Source organism: Callospermophilus lateralis, chromosome 2 (assembly GCF_048772815.1).
Source record: "Callospermophilus lateralis isolate mCalLat2 chromosome 2, mCalLat2.hap1, whole genome shotgun sequence".
In the NCBI taxonomy this organism is placed as follows: domain Eukaryota; kingdom Metazoa; phylum Chordata; class Mammalia; order Rodentia; family Sciuridae; genus Callospermophilus; species Callospermophilus lateralis.
The window spans coordinates 166,549,213-166,575,853 of record NC_135306.1 but is presented as its reverse complement, the minus strand read 5'-3'; the positions used below and the strand labels follow the sequence as shown (position 1 = coordinate 166,575,853).

General features: G+C 49.2%; 2 protein-coding genes across 2 annotated transcripts in view; both read right to left on the bottom strand.

Annotated features, from left to right (window-relative positions):
* Window positions 1-5,070, bottom strand: part of Kcnc1 (potassium voltage-gated channel subfamily C member 1) — a 42,979-nt gene extending 37,909 nt beyond the window's left edge. Inside the window, exon 1 of the mRNA XM_076846960.2 lies at window positions 3,363-5,070. Coding sequence (XP_076703075.1) covers window positions 3,363-3,932 — 570 coding nt within the window. The 5' untranslated portion in view covers window positions 3,933-5,070. The remainder of the gene's footprint in view (window positions 1-3,362) is intronic.
* An 11,957-nt stretch (window positions 5,071-17,027) lies between these two features.
* Window positions 17,028-19,810, bottom strand: Myod1 (myogenic differentiation 1). The gene is made up of 3 exons (XM_076844245.2): window positions 18,996-19,810; window positions 18,273-18,351; window positions 17,028-17,979 (listed from the first exon to the last, which is right to left on the bottom strand). The coding sequence occupies exons 1-3, from the start codon at window positions 19,620-19,622 to the stop codon at window positions 17,729-17,731; spliced, it is 957 nt and encodes a 318-aa protein (XP_076700360.1). The 5' UTR covers window positions 19,623-19,810; the 3' UTR covers window positions 17,028-17,728.
* Between the last annotated feature and the right edge of the window lie 6,831 nt (window positions 19,811-26,641).

Below are 26,641 nucleotides of genomic sequence, written 5' to 3'. Positions count from 1 at the left end.
GTCTGGGCTAGAATGGCATTTCTGTTGACATATGAGGATGGGAAATGCCCTCAGTAAGGCAGCTCAGGAGTCCCAGGAGATAGAGGCAGCAGGCAGGATGCTGCACTGAAATTTCATCTTCTGGTTACACCCAGGCCACATAGGGTCTCTCTCATATAAGCACAGCAACATTGACACACATGCCCAGGGTCTCTCTCACACACACAACACATGCTGTCACATATAGGATCTAGCACAGACTCTGACAGAGCCCCACAAACACACAGTCTGTCACACACAAGACATCCACCATGCACAGATGGTCTCACGCACACAGCCTTACATACACACTCAGACTCACATGCAGAGCTCCACATATACAGTTTCACACTTGCCACACACAATACACTCAGAGACACACTCACTTCGAGTCTCACACATTGCATTGGTCTTACACATACTGTTGCTTTAATATACACTTTATCTCCCTCACAGTCTTGTACACACATAGTTTGCCTCACAAAACACATAAAATCTGACCCTCCCATCCACAAAGAATTTCTCTGACACAGGGATGTCTCTCATATTTTCACCACACACGTATATGCGTGACCCAGAGTCTCACATATTTTTATTCTCACACACATGAAGAGTTTCTCACACCCACACAGGATCTCTCTTACACAGATTCTTTCTCACACACATACAGCTTTTCTTTCACACATGCATACAATGTCACACACATACTAGATTCTGGTCTAGAATCTAGAATAAAAATTCCACTCCTGACCCACCAACTGAGGAGGCTTGGGGACCCGTGGTGGGGAGGGGTAAACAAAGGTGACAGCAGCAGCGGCAGAGCAAAGACGGAGGGGGAGGAGGGCGGGCAGCCGCTGGTTTCTGCGCAGGGAGCTGCAGAGAGGCAGCGCAATGCAGCTAGGCCAGCTGGGCAGGCGGCAGGAGCCCGGGTTCTAATCTCAGCTCTTCATTCAGTTCCTGTGTGTCCTTGGGAAGCCCCCTCCCCAATGGGCCTCAGTATCTTCCTGTACTCCTCAGGTAGACTACAATCTTTCTTTTAGGAAGCAACTGGGAGAGTAGCATAGGTATGCTAAGGGGAGACACCCACCAACACCCACCTTCATCCCTGGTACCCTCACTCCCCGACATGCTCTACTGCCCCCAGCATTTCCCTGAGTCTGATTCTCAATGGACATTCATTTGAGAGACAGTTCAAGACTTTTCAAGTATGGTTTTATACACCAATGAGACCTCAAGCCACAATGAATGGCCTATTTGTCTCCACTGAGAAGAGGACATCCCAGAGCCTAGGAAGGTCCAGTCGGAGGAGATGGACAGAGGAGGGGGCTGGAACATCCCATTGATCCCTGATTGTCTTGAAACTCAGGGACATTGATCAGAGCTCTAAAGTTGAATCCAAGGAGGGGAGTGGAGGTAGAAAGTCATGAGGAAGCTGGGCCTACCCCTTGATTCCAGGGGCCAAGAGGAAGAAAATGCTATCCAAGGTCAAAGTGGGCTGAATGGGCAGCTGCTCTAACACAGGCCTTTTGCCCAGTCTGCTCCCACCCGCTCCCTAGCATGAGCTGGCTCAACCTCTCAGTTCCCCTATTTCTGCCCCTCCCCACAGTTCGGCAAGCCTCCAGTTATATAATACTCTGGCTCTGGTGGCCTCTGTCAGGAGGAAGAAAGGGAAGAGGCCTCAGAGGGTCCCAGTCCATTCAAGAATGACAGGAAGCTGACGGCCAGCTCAGGAGAGGATAGGGTCCCACGAGACTTGGGTTCAAGTGCTACTTGGCCTCCAACTCCCTGGGTGACCTTGGGCAAGATCTTCAGTAGCAAGATAAGAGGTCGGTACTCTCTCTATTGCGCCCTTCCCCCAATATACACACCTGTTCTAGAATTCAAGGTGTAAAATTCTGACCTGCTGCCCCCTCCCTCACATGCCTTGCTGGTTTTATCTCAGTAATAAATCTGCTAGGTCTCTACCTAAGTGGCTATTATCTGCCCCTGGGTACCACCACTTACCCGCCCTTTCCCCCAATGTCCTTCATCCACTGATTCTCTGCAGACTCCTGCCCCTCCCCAGCTCCATCCCCCTGGATTTGGCACAGGCTTCTGCTGGCAGGAGGGAAGGGATGTGGAACTGTAAAAGACAGCGGGGCAGAGGCAGTGTTTTGCCTGGGAGTGGGAAGAGGGATAGCTCACAGATACCAGAGAGGCTCAGAGGCTGGGCATTAAATTCCCAAGTCTGTCCCTCCCTCACAGGCTGTGGCTTTCTCAGGCCTCTTAGGACAGAGCCTAGGAAGGCCTGAAGAATCTCTTCCAAGGTAGTTGATTGCTATCAGTCTTTCTCTTGGGTTTAGTGACTGATGGTCCAATAGTAAAGGCCCTCAAGAATCCACCAGGGCCCCTCCTCCATTTTGTAAATGAGGAAACTAATATAGAGAGGCCATCAGAGGGGCCAAGGTCAGCAAGAAAGGACACCTGCTTGTGTCCTTTCTTCCTGACAACAATCTCCTGTCGCTAAAGAGGAGTGGCAGATAAAGACACACCCACCTCACATACCTTGTCCTTGCAGGTTCCCCCTTAAAATCCCCCTCTCTGCCCAACCCCACAGGTGTTAGAAGGAAGCACAGGCACAAAGCCCAATGACCCCATCCAAGTGCCTCCCCTTTCCACCAGGAAGAAGGACAATCTCTGATCTCAGGAGCAGGTCTCAGAGGGATCACCACACCCCTGCCAGGAAGCCCAGCTATGAGAACTACCACACTATTAATTAGCCACAGAGAGTCCCCCCAAGACCACCTCCTCAGAATGGCTTGAGGCTGCTCCCTGGGGAAGGGACCCTCTGTCTTAAGCTGCCAGGCAGGCCTGAGGCCCTCTTCCTGGGCAGCTGGCTCCAGACACCCCTTTACCTGGGAGGGAGGAATGGTTCCCCACTTCTCTCTCACGCCAGAGGTCAGTTCACACCTTCACAATGTACATCTGCAAAGACACAAATATGCACGAACAGGCCCTCATGCACACTCAACATACACATGCTCACTCATTCCCACTACATACTTTACCCACCCAAATATACACCACCACACTTACATAAATATGCACACACGATCTACTCATACACACAAACACACCCATTCATACTCACTCATACATATTAAATTCGGCAACACAGGCAGACTCTTTTATACATACAAAATCAGTCACCCTGGCAAAGTCACCCCTTTCTCTCTCTTACACATGTACACACCCCTTCAGTTCTGAACTCTCTAGGTGCCACTTTTCAAGTCCACCCCTGCCCGCTGGAGGCAGAGATGCTGCCTCCCTTGCCGGGTTATTCTGATGGGTAAGTTGTCACTTACCCGCGCATAGCGGGACGAGTAGGGGTCCTCAAAGAGCGCCCAGATGCGCGGCTGCCAGCGGCGCCAGAAGCCGCCAGGCCGGCCATCTGGGGAGTCACTCAGCGCCAGTCGTTTGGTCATCTCTAGCTCGTCCTCACCGTCGCCTGAGTCTCCGGGGCCGTCGGCGTCCGCGTCGTCAGCGCTGTTGTCCAGGGGCGCCCCACCAAAGCTGTCGAGCGCCTCCTCGGCGTCGCGGTGCTGGCGGTACGTCATCCAGCAGCAGGGTTCCACGTCTGTCTCGTCGATGCCCCAGAAGGCCAGCTCCTCCTCGTAGAGCGGCCCACACACGTCGGCTGGGCAGTGCAGCTTGCCCGTGCGGTAGTAGTTCAGGATATGCGCGAAGACGCCTGGGTGGCGGTCGAAGAAGAACTCGTCGGCACGCGGGTCATAGTCGAAGTGGCTGTGGGCGTCGGGCTCCGCCAGCCAGGCGAGCCGCGTGCCCGGCAGCGTGCGCAGCGTCGAGCGGTACGTCTGGTGGCGCGTGCCGCCCACGTTGATCACGATGCGCTCGCTCTCGTCCCCTTGGCCCATCGCGGCGCCCCCTTAGACATGGCGCGGCCCAGCGACACCCATGGGAGCGGCCGCCAGGGGGAGTTGGCGCCGGGGAGGGGGGCGCGCGGCCTCCTCCCCCCTCCCCCCTGCCGTCGGGGGGAACAGAGGAGCGCGGCTCTGGCCACCCCAACCAGTGACCCAAACCCCTCGGGGTGCTGGCGGTCGGTGCTGGTCCAGGGGAGTGTGCGCGGGATCCCAAGGGTCTCTAGGCGCCAGATGTGGGAGGGAGCTGGTCTGGTTGCGGAGGAAGCAGAGAAGAGGAGGGGAGGGAGAGTGGAAGGGAAGAAGGGAGGGGGGCGGCGCTCAGCAGCGAGCCCCGGGAGGAGGGGAAAGAGGGTGGGGGGGCCGGGCTCCCTTTACCATCTCAGCGGGAAAATGGAGAAATCGACACAAAGCTTTTTTGGGGGAAGGTCAGCAGCTCCTAGGGCCAGAGGGACAGACCAACCCCCAGAAGGGGGAGGGGAAGAGAGGGGGCCGGGAAATTCGAGCTCCGCTGTGCGGTGGTCGCCGCAGCACGCTCTAGGCGCGGGGGAGATGGATACCGGCTGCTTTCTCCCTGCGTGGCCGGGCTGCAGCTCGGGGCGCAGGGCGGGCTCCGGCCCCTTTCCTCTCTCCACGCCTGGCTGCCTGCTCCCCTCGGCGGCGGGCGAGCCCGCCCGCCTGCCCGCCCTCCTTGTTCCTTCTCCCCGCCTCCCGGAGGAGATGGCGGGTCCTCTGGGTAGGGGCACACGGGTACAGCCCCGTGGGGCAGCGGCTGAGCGCTGCGCCGGGTGCGCTTAGGCTCGATCTAGGGCTCCGCTGGGCTGAGCTCGGACGCAGGCTTCCGCGGCGGTGCTGAAGGGACAGCTCCCGGACCGTTGGTGGAGCTAGCGCTGGGCCGGGCGGGGGTTCTCCCGGCTGGGTTTGGTTTGCGGGGCCGGCGGGCACTGGCTCCGGTTCCTAGGCGCCCCGCGCTCCGCTCCCTGCTTCGGGCAGGCGGGTGGCGCTGCCGGCCAAGGCGAAGGGGGCTGCGGAGGTCGGGCCCGGTAGGCGGGGGTGGCTGGTCCGGACGCCGCAAGGCCGGTGAGGCCAGGGAGGCGAGGCGCGGAGCCGCGGCCGCCGCCGCGACGCTGCTTCCACCCCGACTGCTGCTCGGCTGCCTGCTTGCTTGCTCGCTCGCGCGGTCCGCGTCCAGCCCGCCGCTCTCCGGACACGGGCACACGGCGCGCGCAGCCGCACTCGCCCCCGGAGGGAGGCGCCGCGCTGGGTCCTAAAAAGCCCTGATTCCGCGCCCCCCTCCCAGCCCAGCGCGGAACTCGGCCTCCTTCAACCCCAGCACTGGGGGCGCCTGCCGGGCACCGCTCCTCCTGCTCTAGGGGGGACCCGCCAACGCTCCGCCCTTAGGGAACGCCACTCGATGGGCGGGGGCTCTGAGAAACGTCTGGGTCCACAACCCAGGTCAAACTGAGGTGAGAAGGGCATTGGCACTCGCCCATCTCCTTCCAAACCAGGGACTGTCTGAGCTCTGGGTAAGACAGGACATCCTGACACCTTGACTTGGACTAGTACGGAGCTCTCCGAAGAACCCTTTAATACCGACTTTTCCCATGGAACCTGAAGTTCCCAAGATTCTTCCAGAGGTACCCTCTTGCATGGGCTCCAAGATAACACTTCCCATTCACCCATATGCATGTCCTCCTAGCTCCCCATTAACACCCAATCCCGGACCTCATTAACCCCTTTCGACCCCTTCCTGTTGCTAGGTCCTTAATCACTTAGACCGACCTAGTCTCTCATGAGTAGTGTCACAAGACTCTACCTCGTGAATACCAGCTAACTGACCCTCCTACACTAACTCTGAATCCCTGGATGGGGATCCCTTATAAAAGGCTGCACTTTCTCCTAGGCTCCTGAGTACTGCCATTCCCTTTGTCCTTAAAGCTTCAGCTGCCCTGGGAGTTAAGCCCATGCAGGTCTGAGGGCTGGCTAGGAGCAGCTGCCTGCTGGGATTCGCAGTTTCACAGTTGACTGTGGGGGTGGAAGTTGCCCTCACCTCAAAGCCTTTCTTGTCCCTGCTTGCCACCAGTGCCTCAGTTTACTTAGTTGACCAATCATTCCTTTACTCCTTACTTGTTCCAGGCTTTGTCACAGACACAAGGACACAAGGGACAAATCAGATCAAACTCCAACTCCTGCCCTCAAGGAGCTCCCAGCCTTTTGGAGAAGTGGGCAGGTGGGACTGGGCAGAACTGGGGAGGTCAGGCCCAGTTCCAGGGTCAACTGGGCCTAGAAAGAGACTTATTTATTGATCCAAGCCCAGGCCAATCGAACACAGGCTGCCTAGACAAAGAGCGAATTAATTAAGAAGACACAAAGCTCTTATTTACCTGTTGGCAGTTGCTAACTGTGCAGGCAGCTGTCCCTCTACCCTGACCCACAGATGCTGCTGTAGGCCTGGGGACAAAGCTCTGCCACACACATCTCTCTACTCACTTGGTCAGGGGAACACTGACCCAGCCACATAGAATCTGTTTGTGGTAGAGAGAAGACCTGGAGGCATGGGGAGGGGCAAGGGCCAGGGCCAGGAATGAGTGATGGAAGAAGGCCAAAGGGAGACACAGAGAGGCACAATAAAGTCAGAAACAAAGAGATGGGTAGAGACAAAAAAAGGGCTTGAATCTGGAATCAGGATGGCACCCCCTTCCTCCAGTGACTGATCTGCATTATTCCTCTAAATAGGAGCTGCTTCCCCTTCAATCTCAGAGTAAGGCAGGAAGGAGTGTCCTTCTTACCCTAACCAATTTGTCTCATCCTGTAACCACGAGGAAGCCTGGCCTTATGCAACCCAGCCTAACTCATATTGAGATTTCCAGAACACAGGCTCTCAGAAAGCTCTGGTCCAATTCTAGGAGATAATAAAGCAAGAGAAAAGATGGGTATAGAGACATGGACACCTACTCCCACCAATTAGATGCCAAGAGACAAGAAAGGCCTCTGGAATCCTTGAGGCCAAACCAGGGGGAGGGTCTGATCAGGGTTTCTCAGAGGTCAATACAGAGCTCCACTCAGGTACTCCTAATGGGGAGCTGCAGTGTTACCCAGGTGACAGTGGGGAGAAGTAGGCAGCAGGTTGGGTGATTAGAAGCTCTGGTCAGGCCTGGCCCTGGAGGCTGTGCTAGAAAAAGAGAGTAATGCCAGGGTCAGAGGGAGAGAGTGTGGGAGGGTATCCATCACACCCTAAAATCCCTGAAGAGGTAAAGAGAGAACACTCAGAGGAGCCTCCCCAGTGGGAGAGGGTAGCCGTTCCTGATATCCCAGCCATTCCGCTTTAGGATTCTCACTTTGAGCCTGATGACACTCTCCAGCCCAAGCCCCAAGGAATGCCCCTCCTCTTCTGTCACTTAAGCAGGACATAAAAGTCCCTTTTCTCACTTCCCCTTCACACTATGAGAAGACTGGCATTTGCAGAAAGCCCAGAAAAACCAAGAGGACAACACAGGGTGGGGGTGGGAAGCAAGGGGAAAGAAACCAAATCAAACAAAAAATGCCAAGAAATGTGGCTGGGGGAAGACTTGTTGACCAAGTCCTGGGTTCTTACCTATAAACACTAACCACGGATCCTTAACTCAGTCAAAAACCTCACCTCTTTTTCATTTTTGAGCAGTTTCCCCATGCATAACCATCTGCCACTTCCCTTGCAGAGGGAAGCCCTTGCTAGAAGTCTTTGGTGGCTGTGCCTGGGGTTGGGAGTGGGGAACATACTGGTCAGTGGTTAAGAGTATATATGAACCGGGCTGGGGATGTGGCTCAAGTGGTAGCGCGCTCGCCTGGCATGCGTGCGGCCCGGGTTCGATTCTCAGCACCACGTACAAAGATGTTGTGTCCGCCCATAACTAAAAAATAAATATTAAAAAAAAATTCTCTCTCTCTCTCCTCTCTCACTCTCTCTTTAAAAAAAAAAAAAAAAAAAAAGAGTATATATGAACCAGCCGGGTGTGGTGGCTGCACACCTGTAATCCCAGCAGCTCAGGAGACTGAGACAGGAGGATGGTGAGTTCAAAGCCAACCTCAGTAAAAGTGAGGTGCTAAACAACTCAGTGATGCCCTGACTCTAAATAAAATACAAAATAGGGCTAATGATGTGGCTCCGTGGTCAAGTGCCCCTAAGTTCAATCCTCAGTACAAAAAAAAAAAAAGAGTATATATGAACCAGGCTGCTTGGGTTCAAATCCCTGTTCCACCATTGACTAGCTGTGACCTGGGCAAATTCTTCAACTTCCCTGTGCCTTAGTTTCTTTATCACTTAATGGGAGCAATAATCATCCCTATGTTCTTAACTCCTTGGCTCTGTAATTTTTCTTTCTTAGGTTAGACAGGAGGGAGCACTGGGCTCCAGGAAGCTCCATGTGGGAACTAAACTGGATGGGGACTAGAAGATGGTGAAGGAAGATCTGAAGCCAGATTTGGCCTATGTTCTCACACCTGGCACTTGCAGGCCTTAGATCTGGTCCTGCTGGGCTCTGGAACTGGCCCAAGTCCAACCCTCAGGCCTTTGTCCAGGTTGGAACAGTCTTCATGCTGCTCTCCCAGGCTGACAACCTCAGTATTCCTGATGGGTTGGGCTGCCACCTTGTGGCTGTATCTGGAAACTAAACTAGGCTGGGCTTGGCCCCTGTAGGCTTTGGGCAGCCCTGTTGTGATAGAAGACAGTAGGTCTGGCAGATGTTCCCTCCCCAGATCAGACCTCCTCATTCCAGAGGGCAGAGGAGAATGAACCTAAAGCTGCCATTGGGGGAAATTGATGATCTTGGCCATAGGATCTGTAGATTAAGTCCTTGTACTTAACCAGGACTGGGCTGGAGCAGGGTGTACAGCTGTTCCTTCTTGCAAACTCTTGGGTAGGAGGTCCCAGATCTCTTAAGCCATGAAAACCCTAGAAAGGGGCTAAGGTGAAGAACATTCTGGGGAGATGTCTAGACCAGAATGTTTCAACTTTTGCACTGTTGACATTTTGGACCAGATAATTCTTTGCTGGAGATGTGTAAGGTGCTGTACTATGCATGGTAGAAAGTTCAGCAGGGCTCTATCCACTAGATGTCATTAGAACCCTCTTCTCCAATAGCAGTCATAAAAAAAACCTATAGACTTGTGTCTGCCAAGTGTCCCCTGGGGTCTGAAGTTTTCTCCATTTGAGAGAATCCCTGATCTAGACAGACTTGGTTACAAATCTTATTTTTGCTGTTTACTAGTTATGTAAGCTAGTGTCTCTAGGTTTCTGTTTCCTCATCTGTTTAAAAGGGAATATTATTTTGTGAGAATTTGCCTCACATCCTCTCCTCTTTTTTCTCCCTCCCTTGGGGCTGCATACCTGCCCCCATCTCTTTGTGACCAGCCCTCACTTGGCCTCTCTCTCTCATAGGTTCCGGTCATTTCAGGGTGGCCCAGGGGCAGAGCATCAGGCCTCCTTGGGTGGGCTTGGCCTTTCAGAAGGGCTTTGACTCCTCTCCGTGCTGACTGTGGGAATGAGGTAGGGAGATGGGAGTTGATGATGGGCGTGGTAAGGTATATGAAGATGGTCAGGGATGCACATGTACAGAGAAGATGGGTGAGTGCGGGCTCTTCTACAAGCCTGTCCCTAGCAAGACTGGGTAGGGGGCCACTGAGTTTTCCCAGATGTAACCAGAGACTTGTGGCTCTTCTGATGGGAAAAGCCTTGCCGTTCCATGTGTGCCTTGCTGCACTGGTAGGTACCTGTGTATGTATGTGTCAGCCCCCAGAGACATGTGGTCAGCAGTGTGCCAGGGTGGGTCCAGGTGATGTAGGGGCTAAAGTCAAGACATTTATGTGTGGGGGGGAGTAATTCCTTTTTAAAAAGGCAAAAAAAAAAAAAAGAATATAAATTGGGGACAAAATGAATATTTTATTTAGACTTAGAAAATAAATCAGGACCAAATATAAATTTTTAAAAGCTGACAAATTCCACTGTTATTCAGCTTTTTGTCACTGGGACAAGATACCTGAGAAAAGCAACCTAGAGAAGGAAAGATTTATTTGAAGGATGGAGGAAAACTATGTACTCCATGGTGGCCAGGAAGAAGAAAGAGAAGGGAAGGGCCAGGACAGATACAGTCCCCAAGTGCATACCCACAAAGACCCACTCCCTTCAACTACATCCCCCTCCCACAATTTCCACCACCTCTTAATAAGGCTATCAAATTATGTATCCATTAATGAATTAATCCACTGATGAGGTCAGAGCCCAAGATATGCTCTCTTTCCCAAAGGCTCCATCTCTGAATATTGCTGCATTGGAGACCAAACTTCCAACCCATGAGCCTTTGGGAATGTTCCAGATCCATAACAACAACAAACATTAAAATATCCAGAAATTAATCTTATTTTTATTTACTGCCTTGTACACCTATGTAATACTTTTAAGAAAGTTATACTTATGTGGAAGCATTCAGAATGCCAACAAAATCAATTGCCATATTTTTTGGCAATTTGACAATGATATTCAGTTATAAAAATATTTTGTATAAGCTGCATCAAAAATGACTGAAAGTCAAAAATATATTACCCCTCTTTATAGAACTTTGGGCGGAGCACCAAAAAGAACCACGTTATTATTTCATGCCAGTTTTCAGCTCTCTAGTTGTACCAGGCAAGGTTAGTGCCTATTGAAAAATAACACCAGGACAGGGCTGTATAAATGTATTTACAGAATGCAAGGGACCCAAATAGATAAAACAATCTTGAAAAAGAAAAACGAAACTGAGTACTGACACTTTCTAATTTCAAAACTAACTATAAAGCTTCAGTAATCAAGAATGTGTGGCACTGATATAAGAATAGATATATAGATGGAATTGAATAGAATTGAGAATAGAATAGATAGAATTGAGAATCTAGAAAATAAACCCATACATATGGGCAATTAATTTTTGGCAAGAATTCCAAGCCAATTGGATGGAGAAAGAATAGTCTTTTCAATAAATGATGCTAGAACAACTGGATACCTGTGTGCAAAAGAACAGATTTTATATTTTATACTATATAAAAATTAACTATAAATGGATCAAATTCCTAAATGTAAAAGTTAAAACTATAAGATTCTTATGAGAACTTGGGCTAGGTAATGGTGTCTTGATGTGACCACAAACAAGCAAAAAAAAAAAAAAAAAAGACAAAAGATAAATTAGACTTCATTGAAATAAAAGGATCTTTTGTGCTTCAAAGAACATGAAAAGACAATCTGCAAAGCGATAGAAAACGTTTGAAAACCATGTGTCTGATAAAGGTGTAGTATCTGGAATGTATAAAGAATTCCCATAACTCAACAATAAAAGGACAACCCAATTTAAAAATAGGCAAAGGATTTGAAAATTACCAAAGATATGCAGATGGCCAATAAGACATGAATACATGTTCAACATCATTAATTACTAGGGAGATGAAACTCAAAACCACAAGGAGATACTACTTTGTACCCATTAGGATGCTTAAAATAAAAAAGACAAACAATTTTAAGTGTTGTCAAGGAGAAGGAGAAATTGGAATTCTCATACGTTGTTGATAGGAATGTGAAATGGTGCAGCTGCTTTGGAAAAAGTTTGGCAGTTCTTAAAAAATTAAACATAGAGTTATTATATACCCACAAATTTCAATTTTAAGTAAATATCCTAGAGAATTAAAAGTATACATGTATACAAAAATTTGTACATGCATTTCCTTCGAGATATTCATAGTAGCTAGGTGGAAAAAACGCAATGTACATCAACTGATGAAGAGAGAAATAAAATGTGATATATTCATACACAGGAATATTATTCAGCCACAAAAAGAAATGAAGTACTAATACATGCTAAAACATGGACTATCCTTGAAAACATTGTTCTGAGTGAAAGAAGTCCTCTATGAAAAAACACATATTGTGTGCTTGTATTCATATAAATTGTCCCAAAGACGCAAATCCGTGGAGTCAGAAAATAGATCAGTGGTTGCCAAGGTCTGGGAAAGGAAGGATAGTAGGGAGTGATTGCTAATGGGGATAAATTTCTTTTGGAGGTGATGGAAATGTTCTGGAATTAGATAGTGGTGATGGTTGCACAACCCTGTGAATATGGTACAAAATAATGAAATATACACTATAAAGGGTGAGTTTTATATCATATGAATTATAACAATAAAATATTTTGAAAAAATATAAGGAAAGATCAGCTAACCAAGAGGTCAGAGAAAAATCTTAGTCTATGTTCCCAGATCCCTTATCTGTAAAAGATCTACTTCATTATCTTTTTTGTTTTCCTGAAATGCTTTAAGTGAAGTACTAAAGAATTTCAGACGTGAGATGTTATGGTTTGGATATGAGGTGTCCCACAATAAGCTCTTGCTAGACAATGCAGGAATGTTCAGAGGTGAGATGAATAATTATAAGAGCTGTAACTTAATCACTGGATTAATCCATTTAAAGTATTAATCTAAATGGACTAAATGGATGGTAACCGTAGGCAGGTGAGGCGTGGCTGCTGGAGCAGGTCACTGGAGGTGTGCCTTTGGGATTTTATTTCCTCTTTAGCTCTTCACTCTTTCTCCTTCCTGGCTGTCATGAGTTGAGCTGCTCTCCTCTGCCAAACCCTTCCGCCATGATATTCTGCCTTGCCTCAAGCCCAAAACAATGGAGTGAGCTGACAATGGACTGAACCTCTGAAACTCTGTGCCCCAAATAAACCTTTCCTCCTCTGGTTTGTTCTTTCAGGTATTTGGGTGGTGGTGACAAAAAGCTGACCAACACATGGGATATGCCTTTTAAAATCATTAATTTATTTTACAAAGTGAAAACTGAAGCCCAAATAGGTTAGGTCACATTCCAAGGCCCCCAGCTGATGAATGGCACAGCCAGGCCTCAATCCCATGCCACCATGTAGCCATCCATGTATTATTCTGGACTCACTTTTCCCTGCTCCTGGGAAAGTTCTACAGGAATTAAAACCCACTGTTAATTGTTGTCTGAAAAAATATTAACTATGCAAAAATGATCCTGTATGGTATTAAAACAAATATTACCCAATCACAAATCAAAATTTTTTTAATAGTAGTGACTTGTGTGCAGGTGGCATAAATGTTTTGCAGATGAGAAAAAAACTCGTTCTTCATCATCATCACATCATCTTTGTCCTCATGTTCTTCCTCCTCTCCTCATTTTTCTGCCTTCCCCCTGTTCCTCCCTTTTCTTGCCTTTTGCAGCCTACCCCTTTCCACCTGCACCCGGCTGCACATTCTTTGATTGTTTCTTCAAGTGCCATGGTTTTATAATAAGATTTTTTTGATATAGAGAACAGAGAGATCATTCCGTCTTTCTTTCAACAAAGTTTTGATCAAAACTTGTTTGTACCAATTAATAATTTCAGGAAGCTTCTTTCAGGCTCACAGCTCTATTAGAAATGTCATGTACAGGGCTGGGGATGTGGCTCAAGCGGTAGCATGCTCGCCTGGCATGTGTGCGGCCCAGGTTCGATCCTCAGCACCACATGCAAACAAAGATGTTGTGTCTGCTGAAAACTAAAAAATAAATATTAAAAAAATTCTCTCTCTCTTAAAAAAAAAGAAATGTCATGTACATTTTTAGGATTGGTGTCACATTTGGGGAAATCTCAATCAAGTTTCTTTCCTCTGGGGGCTGTAAGAGCTCAAGGCATTTTGAATTCTCTTGTATGGTAATAAATTTTAAATATTTTTCATTGGTAAAGTTTATTAAAATTGTGTTGGTGTGACGTCTTGTTATAGTGGCGTATTATAAATCGTATGCTGTCTTTGTTGATGTCAGTATTTTGTGCCAGAAGAACAAAAAATTTAAATATTTTCCCAATGTGTTTATATGATTCACTATTCTTCATTGACTGGATTATCAAACAATACAAGAGTCTTTTCCACATCTATTCAAAAGCTATCCCTTTCTTGTAATAACTACTTTTTGGAATGATCTAAATTTAGATACGTTTGTCTTCTTAATGTTAGAATCATTTTAATTTACATCATTGTTCAACATTATTACCTTTTTAAAAATATTCCATTTATTTAAAATATACTCCACCCATCCTAAATGAAATTTATACCTTTAGATAGGATCTCAATGTGCCCAAAATGCAACCCAACACAAGAAGGAACCAGAAAGAGGCAATGGTCATAACCAATAGCTTAGAGTAATTTACTTTGGAAAATTAAAAAAGAACTAGGCCATGTGGACATATTTCTAGGGCTTCTTTCAGGGCCTTGGAAGGGATTCGTGCAAGGGAGAGGACCTAAAGCCTAAACTCTGTGGGCGGTTTGGTATATCAGCCTCTGGTGATGCACTCTAATCATAGGAGCACATATGTTAAGACACATGCTACATCTCTGGAGGGCATGGCGTTGGTGCTTACTCAGGTGCAGCTCAGGTAAAAATGGCCTCATGTGCAAGAGACGTTTCAGCTACACTGCAAATGGAGTTGAGCTCGGCTACATGTTCCCCATGGGGATTAAGGTAAAACACAGGCCACAAGGGTGCCTGAACCCCATTTTCCTGTGAATGATCTAATCTCCAGCTGCTCCCCTATCTCCTAACTTTCCTCACTCCTCTCTTGACTTCTTCTGTGGAGGTGGCATAGCAAGGCAGCTGAGATTACAGTGTACAGAGTCTCTCAGCCTGAGTGCAAACCTGGCTTCACGACTGACTTGGTCCAGTTAGAGTTCTTCTGGGAATCTTCTAACTGGAATTCAATGTTGAGATGAGTTGCTGGACTAGGAGAGGGTAAAGCTGAGTAGAGACAAAGAGGGAGAGGCATGAAAAAGTGAAAGGGCTCTAGTCCCAGCTCCTGACACCCATGGATAGAGTGGTGCTTACAGCTTTACTTCCAAATTGTCCTTTCAGACCACCTCCTTGTGGGGTGTAAGCTAGTTTGAATGTGGTTTCCATTATTCATGACCAGAAGCATCCAGTCTAAATGTATCACTATACCTGTTTCTCCTTCGGATGTCCCCATCCTTATAATGGCACCAAAATACACATCCTTATAATGGCACCAAAGTGAACCAGAGCCTGAAGTCATTCATGGGTTCTTCTTTCTCTTCACTTCCCTACAGTCTCCACATACAAGGGGCTGTGAACAGTTATGCAGGTTGGTCATTGTGCAAGAGCAACTGGATAAGGAGGTGAGTGGGGGCTGAGGTCCAGCTTACTCTCTGCTTACTGAGCTGTGATCCCTGCTGCAAGGCAGTTTCCCCAGGAGTGAAACTCAGTGCAGAAATCCTGCTTCCTCCTCTTGTCACCTGATTACCTTCTCATTCCCCACTTTCATCTCTCCTTGCACCCTTTGCTTTTCCTTAGAGCATTTCTCACCATTTGTAACATTAAATTTATTCACTTGATTCTTTGTCTAATGGCCATTTCCTCCTCAGCTTTTAAGCTGTATGAAAATAGGGAGTCTGTCATCAGAGGTCTCCACTGTACCCACAACACCTGTAATTATTTGGCACAACAGTCTCCAATTCTATGCCTCCTTTCCATCCCCATCACTGCCCCATTTCAGGACATGTCATATCTTCTCTGAGCAAAATCAATAATCTCATGACAGATCTTCCTATTTCAAGTTTTGTTCCCTCTTATCCATTCTGCCAACCCAAACTGACCTTTCTAAAATATAGGTTTATTTATATCCTTTCCCCACTTTGATTCTTCTGTGACTCCCTATTACCCTCAGGATAAAGACCAAATGAGGCCCACTGTGGCTCTGTCTCTGCCTTTTCCCCCATTTCACCTCTAGCCCCTTCCCTTTAAGCACATAGTTCTATGAAGGCATGGCTTTTTCTCACCTCTGGGTCTTTGCACTTGCTGTTTTCTCAGCTTGGAGCACCCTCCTTTGATCCCTCTTTCCTGACCAGTTTCTTCAAGACTGTTTTTAGAGTTTATGTGTTTGTCTATACCTTCCCTAGAATGGTTAGGGAACCCTCTCCTCTGATCCCATGGCACACACACCCCTATTATAGTGCTTCATTCTTTGAAATATAACACGCTCCAAATGTTTCCCAAGGGCAGGAACAGCATCCAACGTTCTCTGTTTTTCCCCAACACAGGACTTGCCATCTGTTGAACAGGTAAAGTCCTGAATGAGCTCTCAAGGGCCTCAAAGGAGTGTAAAGAACCCTGAGGAGCATCCGAGGAAGCAGCCAAAAGACAAGCAGAGCATCACTAGTAACAGAATGCTCCAGGTGGCTGCTTGGGGACCCTGTGTTGAGAGAACAGAGGCTCTCCTCAGATCAGAGAGTGGATCCTTATGTGTGGCACAAGGCTGGTCCTTCTGGCACAGGCCCAGGACTCCATAATCAACGCCTTGAAAGTGGGCCTGTAGGTTTTCGAGAAGAGGGTTTGCATGGGTGGAGGTATATGTGGACAGGGAGAAACTTTATCCAAGCCATCTCTCTGGGGTCAAGGACGCACAGAGGTGGCTATGTGTATGTGGTGTCCCTCTGTGGGCTTTGTCTTCTCTTGTTTCTCAAGCTACAGCTCAACTGGTGCCTCATTCAGGAAGTATTCCTCATGCTCTGGCTAAAACAATGACCCCTCCTGTGCTCTTGGAGAGTTTATAGCCTGATGAACACCTATACCCACTGTGTTCCTGTGCCCTCTCCTCACAGGCTTTGGGCCCTGTGTCCTTGAGATGAGACAGTACAAAGATGTTTCAAGCATGGTTCCTGAGTAGAGAAGCCTTTCTGTTTGTGCCCTCCCCTTGTGGTTACACCTATCATTAAGAGCCTTTAAGTGCCATACAGCTTGCAATGCTCCTCCAGGGGCATTTAGTTTTTACTTCTAATGCCATGAGCACCCTCCCATCCTTCTGGGAGAACCACTGACTTGTGTGTGGTGATATACCTCAAGGGTGGAGGAACCTCCCCTCCTATCAATAGAGACAAGCATCTTCCTTTCTTGCTGCCTCCTTGCAACCGTCAGCCGCCTACAGGGGTCGCTGCGGGACAGCTGGCTCAGCCTGCGGAGTTTCCTCGGATCCTGCTCCCACGCCCAGGGAAAGCCGAGCCACCGAGCCACCGTGGTATAAATTAGCGTTTTTATTTCGAACACCTGAGCAAGTGAGCGCCCGCGGCTCTCCCGCCCGACTTATAAACATACAAAGTCCCTGTTGCACCACACACCATGCCTCAGAGATAAATACAGCCCTAGGGGCTCCTGCTCTGGCAAAGCAACTCTTATTTACAGGAGTAGATTACAAAAGTATTACAAAAAGTGGTCCTGAACCGCGGCGGGGTAAGGGTGGGGTACGGTTACACCAGTTACCTTTGGGACTGGAGCGCACCTCGTCGGCTATGGGAAAGAGTGGGTGTCGCGAGGGCTTCGGAAAAGAGGGGACACGCCACTCCAAAAAAAAAAAAAAAAAAAAAAAAAAACCTGGGCATGGGGAAAGGGGCGGGGCTTAGGTTTGGGAGGGTCTCAACCCAAATGGAGTGGGAGGCAGCAAGGAAAGGGAACCTGGCTCCTCAAGGATCAGCTATGGCTCATGGAGAAACCCCAAATGGCCATTACGTAGGTATCAGGGCAGGGTGCTTCGTGGAAAACACGGGCTAAGTTCTTGTCCTGTTGGAGGGACAGGAAGAACATTTCGGTTCTCCCACCTCGGGAGGGGGTCGCTTTTCAAGCGCAGTTGGGAGGAGTGGCATTTAAGTTCTATCTTTTGGGTGCGAGATACCCTAAGGGTACCATCTCTTGGGTAGGCAGCGGCGCCCTCTGGCACTGCAGCCTGTCCCTTTCAGAGCACTTGGTAGATCGGGTTGGGGTTCGTGCCTGCAGGGCACTGCGGGGCGGCTTCCGGGGACGGGGCAGGGGTTCCACGCTCGCCCTCACTGGAGTCAGCTGCCTCTTGTTGGAGTGAAGGTGACTCTGGTGTCGCATCAGTCAGCAGGAGCGCGGGCGCCGCAGGACTCTCAGTGGAGATGCGCTCCACAATGCTGGACAGGCAGTCGAGGCTCGACACCGCAGCACTCTTCCCGGGCCTGGGCTCTGCTCGGGGAGGAGTAGGCTAGTAAGCAGGGGTTGAACCGAAGCAAGTCTCTCACCCCATGGGTCCAGTGCTTTGGGGCAGAGGGAAAACTGAGGACCTACCAGAGTCTGGGACTGTCCAGAGAGAGTGGGGGGCGAAAGGGGAAGTAGCTGAACGTTTAGGTTTTCATTCCCTGCATCATCACCCAACATATATGTGTGCTGGGGTGGAGGTACTAGTTAGAGGGAAGACGGAACCTCTCAAAGGGAACGGGCGAAGGAGGCACGAGCAGGGCTAGGCCGGGTATACGCACCGTTGGGTGCTTCATTGTAGTAGGCGCCGTCGTAGCAGGTCCGCCGCCGGGCGCCGCTTGGGGGGCCGCTATAGTCCATCTGTAAACCGCAAGGATGACCACGTCAGGTCGGTGGGACCGCGAGGAGCCCGAGCACCACTCCCTATAGCTGCCCCCTCCCCAACTCCCAAAATTTCAGCCACGAATTCCGGGACCGCGTCTGTTCGTCTGGCATGAGCTCAGATCTGCATTATGCAGGGCCAAACAAATGAAGGACGGACGTATCTGCATTTTAAAAAATATTAAATTTTAAGTTTTTACTGGACACAATATCTTTATTTTACATTTATATGGTGCTGAGGATTGAACTCAGTGCCTCAAGCATGTTAGGCGAGCACTGTACTACTGAGCCACAACCCCAGCCTCCCCCCGCCCCCCGCCAGTATCTGCGTTTTGGAAGTAGGGAAAAGTGAAGAAAAAGCGTGCCTTTATGTTCGCGGAGCAGTATTCTAATAGCTCCGCCAATACCGCGGATCGCGGAAGTCCTGCGCACCTCCACAGTAGTAGGCTACTCCTGCGACAGCTGCCCAGTACACCGGGATCCACGCCCCCGACCCCCGCGACCGCTGCCCAGTACACCTGGAAGGCCCACCCCTCAGGGTTCAGTTCCCTGTGTTCAGAATGCGTCGCACATATCCCCAGCGCTGCCTTCTTTTCTCCTCCCCCCTGGGGAGCCGGCCTTACCATGCCGTCAGAGCAGTTGGAGCGTGGGCTGGACACGTCTGAGTCGCCGCTGTAGTGCTCGCCGCTGCGGCCTGGGGGCAGCGGGCCCGGCGCATAGAAGGCAGTAGCACCAGGGGGCGCGGCGTCTTGGTCGCGCAGCAGAGCCTGAAGGCCCTCGATGTAGCGGATGGCATTGCGCAGGATTTCCACCTTAGGCAGCCGCTGGTTGGGGTTGCTGGACGTGCAGCGCTTGAGCGTCTCAAAGGCCTCATTAACTTTACTCAGGCGGCGCCGCTCACGCATGGTGGCAGCCTTGCGGCGGTCTGCGTTGGTAGTCTTGCGCTTGCAAGCCTTGCAGGCCCACAGAAGGCAGCGGCCCGCCTGGTGGTGCCCGCTGGGCGCGCGCACATGCTCATCCTCGCGCGCGCCGGGGGCCGGGAGAACAGCTGCAGGGAAGTGGGAGTGCTCCTCGGGCTTCAGGAGCGCTCCCACGTGCACAAGGCGCGGGTCAAGATCCTCGAAAAAGCGCAGGTCCGGGGAGTCGAAACACGGGTCGTCGTAGAAGTCGTCTGCTGTGGCAAAAGAGCAGAGGGAGCCGTCTGGGCCCGTCAAGTCCACGTCTCGGAGCGGGGGCGACAGTAGCTCCATATCCCAGCAGGGAACCTGGCCTCGCCCAACTTGAAAGGGCAGGAGTTGCCCAGAACTTTCTTGTCACTCCAAAGTCCCGGTGGTGCAGTGGCAAAGTGCCGGGCGTTTGAATGCACGCCCGACTGTCCTCACCCCGCCCTGTCCTGTGGGGCGGGACGTGTGGCAAAGAAACCGAGCGCTCTGGGGCTTCCTTACCCCTAACTTAGCGCGCGCGCCAGGAGCTCTGGGCTATTTATCTGTGGTAGCCTAAATGCCCGGGTGCTGGAGCAGGCGGCTGGGGGCGGGGGAGCCTAAGGCCAATAGGAACGGAGCGGGGCGGAGCTTGGGGTCCCCAGGGTGGCCGCTGTGGCCTTAGAGTGCCCCCCCCGCCCCTCCCTCTGTACTAGTGCGCTTTTGCTCTGGCCCCTCCCTAGATAGGGAGAGAGGCGGACTGGCAGCCCAAAGCCAGTAGCGCGTCGTTGTCCAGCACACCCTTTCCAAGCCTCCCCAGCACAGGACACTTGCGTCCACTGGGAATGCTGTCTGGGAGCATTCATCTCGGAGTTTACTTTGGACCCCAGTCTGTCGCCTGTTTTTTAGAGGAAAGTAGAAGCAGGACAAAGGTAGAAATCAGACTAGGAGAGCTCGGAGGGAGACGCAGGGCAATAGGGCAGATACACCTAGACCTAAGATTGATGGTGAAAGAGTCACCCAAAGAAGCTGAGAGAGCAGAAAGCTAGAGTCAGGGGCCAAGAAGCCTATGAGAGACAGTGAGAGTCGGAGATCCAAGTGGGCGAGTCTGAGACAAACGACGTGGAGGCCATAACACTCGACCTGTCTACCCAGGGAGTAGCTCTGCGGGATGTGAACTTAGCCATATTTCTTGGAAGCTTAGGAACTCTGCTGCGTCTGTACAGGAGTTGGGAATCGATGCTAAAACTCGGATCCTGCCCAGGTCCAGAGGTCCAAAGGAAAGGAGGCAGATTCCTGCCCACCTTAACCTGCATGTTTCCTGCCCACCTTAACCTGTCGGGTGTCCCGAGCCATGACTTGGGGGTAGGCTGAGATGCCTCTTTAGTTGGGAAGAAAACTCCCTCTGCCAGGGGGGCTTGTTTTTTCTTTCACTGTGCAAAGCCTTGGGATGTGCCTTTTGTAAAGATCACCAGACCCAGGACCTGGCCTGAAGACCACCCCACCTACCATCAGAGGAGTCTTTTGGGGATTTTGTGGAAGACACATCTCCTCCAGACCCGCAGTTTCCACTTTATAAACCTGGGAATAATAACTGTGTCTTGAAGACATTGTGGTGGTGATGAGAATCTGAATAGAGGGAGCATGTGGAAGCCCTCAGTGGAGGTGCAGGGGTATGCTAACTAGAGTCTTGCTTCTGTCCCCTGCACTTGCGTGAGTGTTATGTCCAGCAGCTTCCTAGCCTTTGTCTGGGGCACTAAGTCCTGGCAGGGACCTGTGAAGTCTCCAGGATCTATTGCTCTGGAGGCCTCAGCTGTGTCTCTTCCTTGCAACTCACTGGAGAGGTTGGGAACAGAATGGGGAGGTCACAACCTCCCAAGAGCTCTGGCTCCCCTACAAGCCCCAGCATATCCCACTCCCATGAGGTTGTGCAGCCTCTTTCTGAATCTGCAGTTCGCAGCTCTGGGGCACCCAACAGAAGGGGGTATGCCTCAGGTCTTACCTGGGAAAGATGTTTGTCTAATCATGTATGTAGCCACCCTTGCCTGGTCTTCCCTCCAGTACACCAGAAATTTAAGCGAGTGTGATCTTTGTGCCTTTCCCATTAACTTCTGGGGAAGCTATTCTAGTTGGCCTTTCTGGGTCTTGGGAAGCTCTTTCTTTCCATCAAACCCAGAAGGCTCATGGGGGACCTACCTTCTTTACTTCTCTGACACTGGGAGTAGTGTCAAAAGTCCCTCTTCATGTATTACATCACCGTTGTTGACTGACGCTACTTGGGTGTAGTATTCACTATATGCCAGGGACTGGTGCAGGTATTGGAGATGTAACAAGGAAAAAGACCAAGGCCCTGTTCATATGGTGCTTAAATTGTAGGGTAGGGTGACAATGAACGAATAAACAAGGAATTATATAATGCAGTTATAACTTCTACCAAAAAAAAAAAAAAAAAGGTAAGGCAAGTGAACTGTTTTGGGCTGTAACCAAAAGCACTGACAAGAACAATTAGAGGGGGAAAAGTTTATTTAGGGCTTACAACTTCAGGTCTCAGTCCAAGATGGCTGACTCGCCTGTTCTGGGTCCAAGGTGAGGCAGCCCGTCACATCAGGAGGAGGAAAGCATCTCAGGACATGGCAACAAGGAAGGAGAGAGAGAGAGTTCTTCTCACCAGGGACAAAATATATACCCCAAAGGCACACCCTTTGGGAGGGAGGGAGGGAGAGAGGAAGGAAGGAAAGAGAGAAAGAAGGGGAAAGAAAGAAAGAAAAAGAAATATAATTGAATAAAGGGAGGCAAAAGAAGATATCTGGGACCAGATAGAAAAACAAGCATGTATAAATGTCCTGAGGTAGTACTATGTTTGGCAGTTTGAAAGCACAGTAAGGAGGCTGGTATGTCTATGGGACACAAACCGGCCAGTCTCTCTCTCCAATTTCATCTGAAACCACCATTCCCTTGATTGGCCCCATTCCAGTTAGCTGACCTCCTTTCCTTTCTTTCAATGCTCGGGACAGGATCCTGCCAGAGAGTCTTGAACTTGCTGCTCTAAGCTTATTGCACTCTCCCCTGCTCTTCCAAGATTGACTGCTTTTCATGCATCAGATCTCAGCTCACACGTTGCCTCCTTGGGATGTCTCTGACCATTCCTTTTCAGGTAGCCATCTCCCTTACTCTGAGTCATAGCACCTACCTTTTCCTTCTTGGTGTTGCTACCTTCTAACCTTTTTCTCTATCGGTTTGTTCATTGGTTAATATGAAGTCAATCACGAAGGCAAGGATGGCAACCATGGCATTTCCAGAAACCGTCATAGCATTAGTCACATAGTAGACACCTGTTAAATGTCAAATGAAGGAATGGATGGTCTCATGCTTTTTGGATCTCAAAGCATATATTTGAACTTCATAAATGTGTGTTTCTTCATTAAATGGCTGTATTTCTTAAAAAATGGGCACCCATATATTTGATTAGACAGACATCTTTCCCAGGCCTGGGGCAAGCCCTCTTACATTGAGCAATTAATTCTAGGTGGCCTGTTACATTATGGTAATAGTACACACTACAGTGAAATTTGGTGTTTATTGTGAATGTTTTCATTTGACTTAAACTCACAATGAGGAATGTAAATAATTGTTATATTAATGATTTGGATTAAAGCAAATATTTCCTCTTATTTGTTCAAGCCTCAGCAGAATGCTTGGCATATAGTATGCACTCAATAAATATTTCTTGAATGGATGAAGGAAGGAAGGAATAAATGAAGATACTCTTAATTGAAGAGTATTTTGCAATGTGCAGGGAACCTCTTCAAACTACATATCTACGCAAATCTAGTTTTTTCTCAAACCCTGAGCAAACAAAGAAAATACAGAAACAAATTGGATACTGAGACTCAAAGAATTCCAACTTTACTTCTTATGTTTTCTGTTCATGAAAACTTTCTGAGGGCTGTCATCAAGGTATGTTTATAATAAGTACTATATGTTTGAACTTATCAGATATATTAAATACTTTATACTTATGGGTTCGAAATCTAAACTGTTTTAATAGTTTTAACCTTGATTTCTGGTTTCATATTCTGGAAGTTAGAAGCACTGTTTTAAAGTGAACACACATTCTAGTGGTAAAACACCACTCTTATATCGGGCTTTGTTGCATGAAAAATGTCTGGAAGTCACTGAACTTGGTGACTTCTGTAGATCTCTCCAGGCCTGGGATCCATTCCCACCTGGGATCCCACCCCATTCTGGTTGTGTCATATCTTTGGAGAGAGGTTTGTCAACACTGTCATCCCATCCCTGGGCCCAAAGAGCAGGGAGAAGTGTGTATGCCCTCGACCTGGTGTCCTTTTAGTCCAAGTGGTGGATTAGGGGCAGGGAGGGAAAAAGGACATCAAGTTTGGAAACAGAGAGTTCAAACCTCACACTATGGAGTCTACTCAAGGTGCCCCTGTTCATGGGCACTGAGAGAGGCCACTGACAATGGCTGAGGGATTATGGGGTGGGAGTTATATGTTTCCCTCTAACACAGCCTGTTGGGCTCTGTGATCTAGGGCAAGTGCACAACTCACCCTGAGCCTCAGTTTCCCTGTCTTCACACAGAGGGGCTCCTTAGTGGGAGGTGGGGAGGGCAGCTGCCTTAGCTGCCCCTTTTCCCTCTGCCCTTTCCAGTCCTCCCTACTCAGCTCCCTTGGCCAGCCTGACCAGGGGCTATAAATGGAGAGCTGGCCTCTAGGCAGGAATGTGGGCCTGGCTGGGTCCCTATGGTGTTGCGCCCTCAGGGAGCGGCAGGCCTGGGGCTCCCAGCAGCCTTTATATATATATATAGCTACTGGAAAGTCGATCCAGCCTGCACCTGCCCTGCCCAGGCAGACCTGTGGCCTCTGCTTTGGAGGCCTGGGCTGCATATCTGGCTGAGGAATGGGGGGTGCCCATGGGCCAGGGGGCGAAATCTAAGTAGTGCAGGTCGAGCAGAGCAGCTCTAGGTCCCTGCTCTGTTCCAGTCTTTCCTTCTGTTTCCTGGCCCCACAATGAGTGCCCCTTTCTGTCCCATGTCAACTTTTCTCTCTGGGAAAGCTTGAAACTGCCTACCACATAGGTATAGATCCTACCTGGGGGCTAGTCTGAGTTGGTCAGGAGAAACTGTGATGCTACCAGGGTATAGCCAGGGCTTCAGATTCAGGGTCAGGGTCCCAGAGAATCTCTGTACTTACAACTTCGTGAATACTCTCTAGCATCCCATTTGAACAGGGCTCAGGCATCTGGCAGGTGAGCTGGGAGCTAGAAAACAGGGGTCCCTGTGGAGGGGGAAGGGATAGGGAGGCAGCAAAATTTCTACCCCAAGTTCAGGGTATAGAGTGGGGCATGGGTGCCCACTGCCAGTTGCCCAATCTATCTATGATTCATTCACTCATTCAACAAACATTTATTTGGGTGCTGGGAATATAGCAGGAGACAAACCAACAATACTCCCTGGCAAGAGGGACAATTAAAAATAAACATAATAACTAAATTATGCAGTGTGCTAGAAGGTGGTCACATTGTGAAAATTATTAAAAGTTGAGCAAGATGAATGGAATTGGGGTGCCAGGGTGGGGTCTGGTTGCAGTATTAAGTACAGTGGTGAGGTCGACAAGGTGACATCTGAGCAAAGATTTGAAAGAGATTTGGGAGCCGGCATGTGGCCATCTGGGGGAAGAATGTTCCCCACAAAGAGAACAAATAATTATTGAGTACCTTCTATGGGACAGTCGCCTTTGCCAGGAGCAAGGGATTCTACAGGTGACAAGGCAGGCATGGCTTCTGCTCACCCAGGAACCTCTGGCCTGAATGCCTGGCACTGCTTGGGCACAGTGAGTTTGAGGATGGGTTTTGATGGGTGGCATGGTAATCTCACATACCACGCCTAGTGTCCCACCTGTTCATGATGCTGGACAGACCTTTTGGAAAGATTCATCTCCTTCAAGATTATTCTTTATGTAACTAAAGTCTTCTGTCTCAGAGGAGAGGGCAGGATTCTTAGAGGTCTAGATTCCAGGGATTCCCAAATAAAAACCAAATGTAGTTTACTAAACATTATTCGGGACATACATAATGTCACAAGTAATGTGATAATAGTTTAATGGCTAGAAGTGTTAAAGGCTCATGAAAGTGTTAATCATTTTTCCAGGGAAGGGCATTAAGCTTTTAGGCAGAAAGGAGATAGTATAGTGAGGAGAGCTACATGAAAGGAAACTTCACCACCTCTATTGAATAAAATACTTAAAAGAAAATATGAATTGAATTTGCAGCAAGAGGGATTTAAATCAGACAAAAGAAATAATATTACTGAGGTGTGGTATTGCCCAAAGAGCACATTGTCCTTGAGTTGAGTTGGAATAGGTGCAGATGGGAGGATGGACGAGAAGCCCTTTCCAACTTGCCTTCTACTTTGTGTATGTAAGGATTTGTTTCTCTGTCTCTTCTGCCTCTGATGCTCCGCAGGAGGTTGTGCCAAGGGTTCAGCTCCTGGGCCAGGGCAGAGCTAACAGGCACATTTTCTTGGAAGGACAGTTTACCCTTACCCATGTGTCTCCAGGCCTGTTTGTGGTGTATTATAGGCATGAGCACCTCATACATCGCCAGGCCCTTTCATTCACACCATGTTCCCCTCACACTGTGCACACCCTTCTCATGCAATGCGCCCCCACTCCGTGCACACTTCTCACTTAATGTACACCTCACACTCCTATATACCTCACAGATGACATAACCTCACAGTCCGTGCACACCTACTGCATAATGTGTCACAGTCCAGATGCACTTCACACACTGCAAATGCCTTACACAGTGGATATGCTTCTGATGCTGCACACATCTGCCCTGCCAGGTGCACACCTTGCACACACATCACATGCCCCTCACACTGTTACCAATACCCCACATATTCTCAGTGTGAGTATGTGTTGTGTACAAAACAAACCTTCCATACTGTGTCCTCACACACCCCACACCCCACAGAGTACATGCCTTTCTTCTCTGTGAATACCTATACCTGTGTCCACCACCAGGCCATATAACCTCACCTACAGAACACTCCTCACATGCCATGTACACACCACACCTTATGTCCACCTGCTCATTCTCTGTCAGGTACTGCCACACACACCTGGGTCCCAGTGTAAACACCACCTCCATTATGTGCCTGGATGTCCCCCACCCCTCCAGAAAGAAGACTTGAAAGGGGCATAATGCCTGCAGCATGTCTCCCTGCAGTTTCCAGTTTGAGCTTTGTAAGCCAACTCTTCCTGCCCCAAGAAGGCTGGACCCCCATCTGGGGATGGAGGGAAGGCTGGGGACAGGAGCCCTGGAGA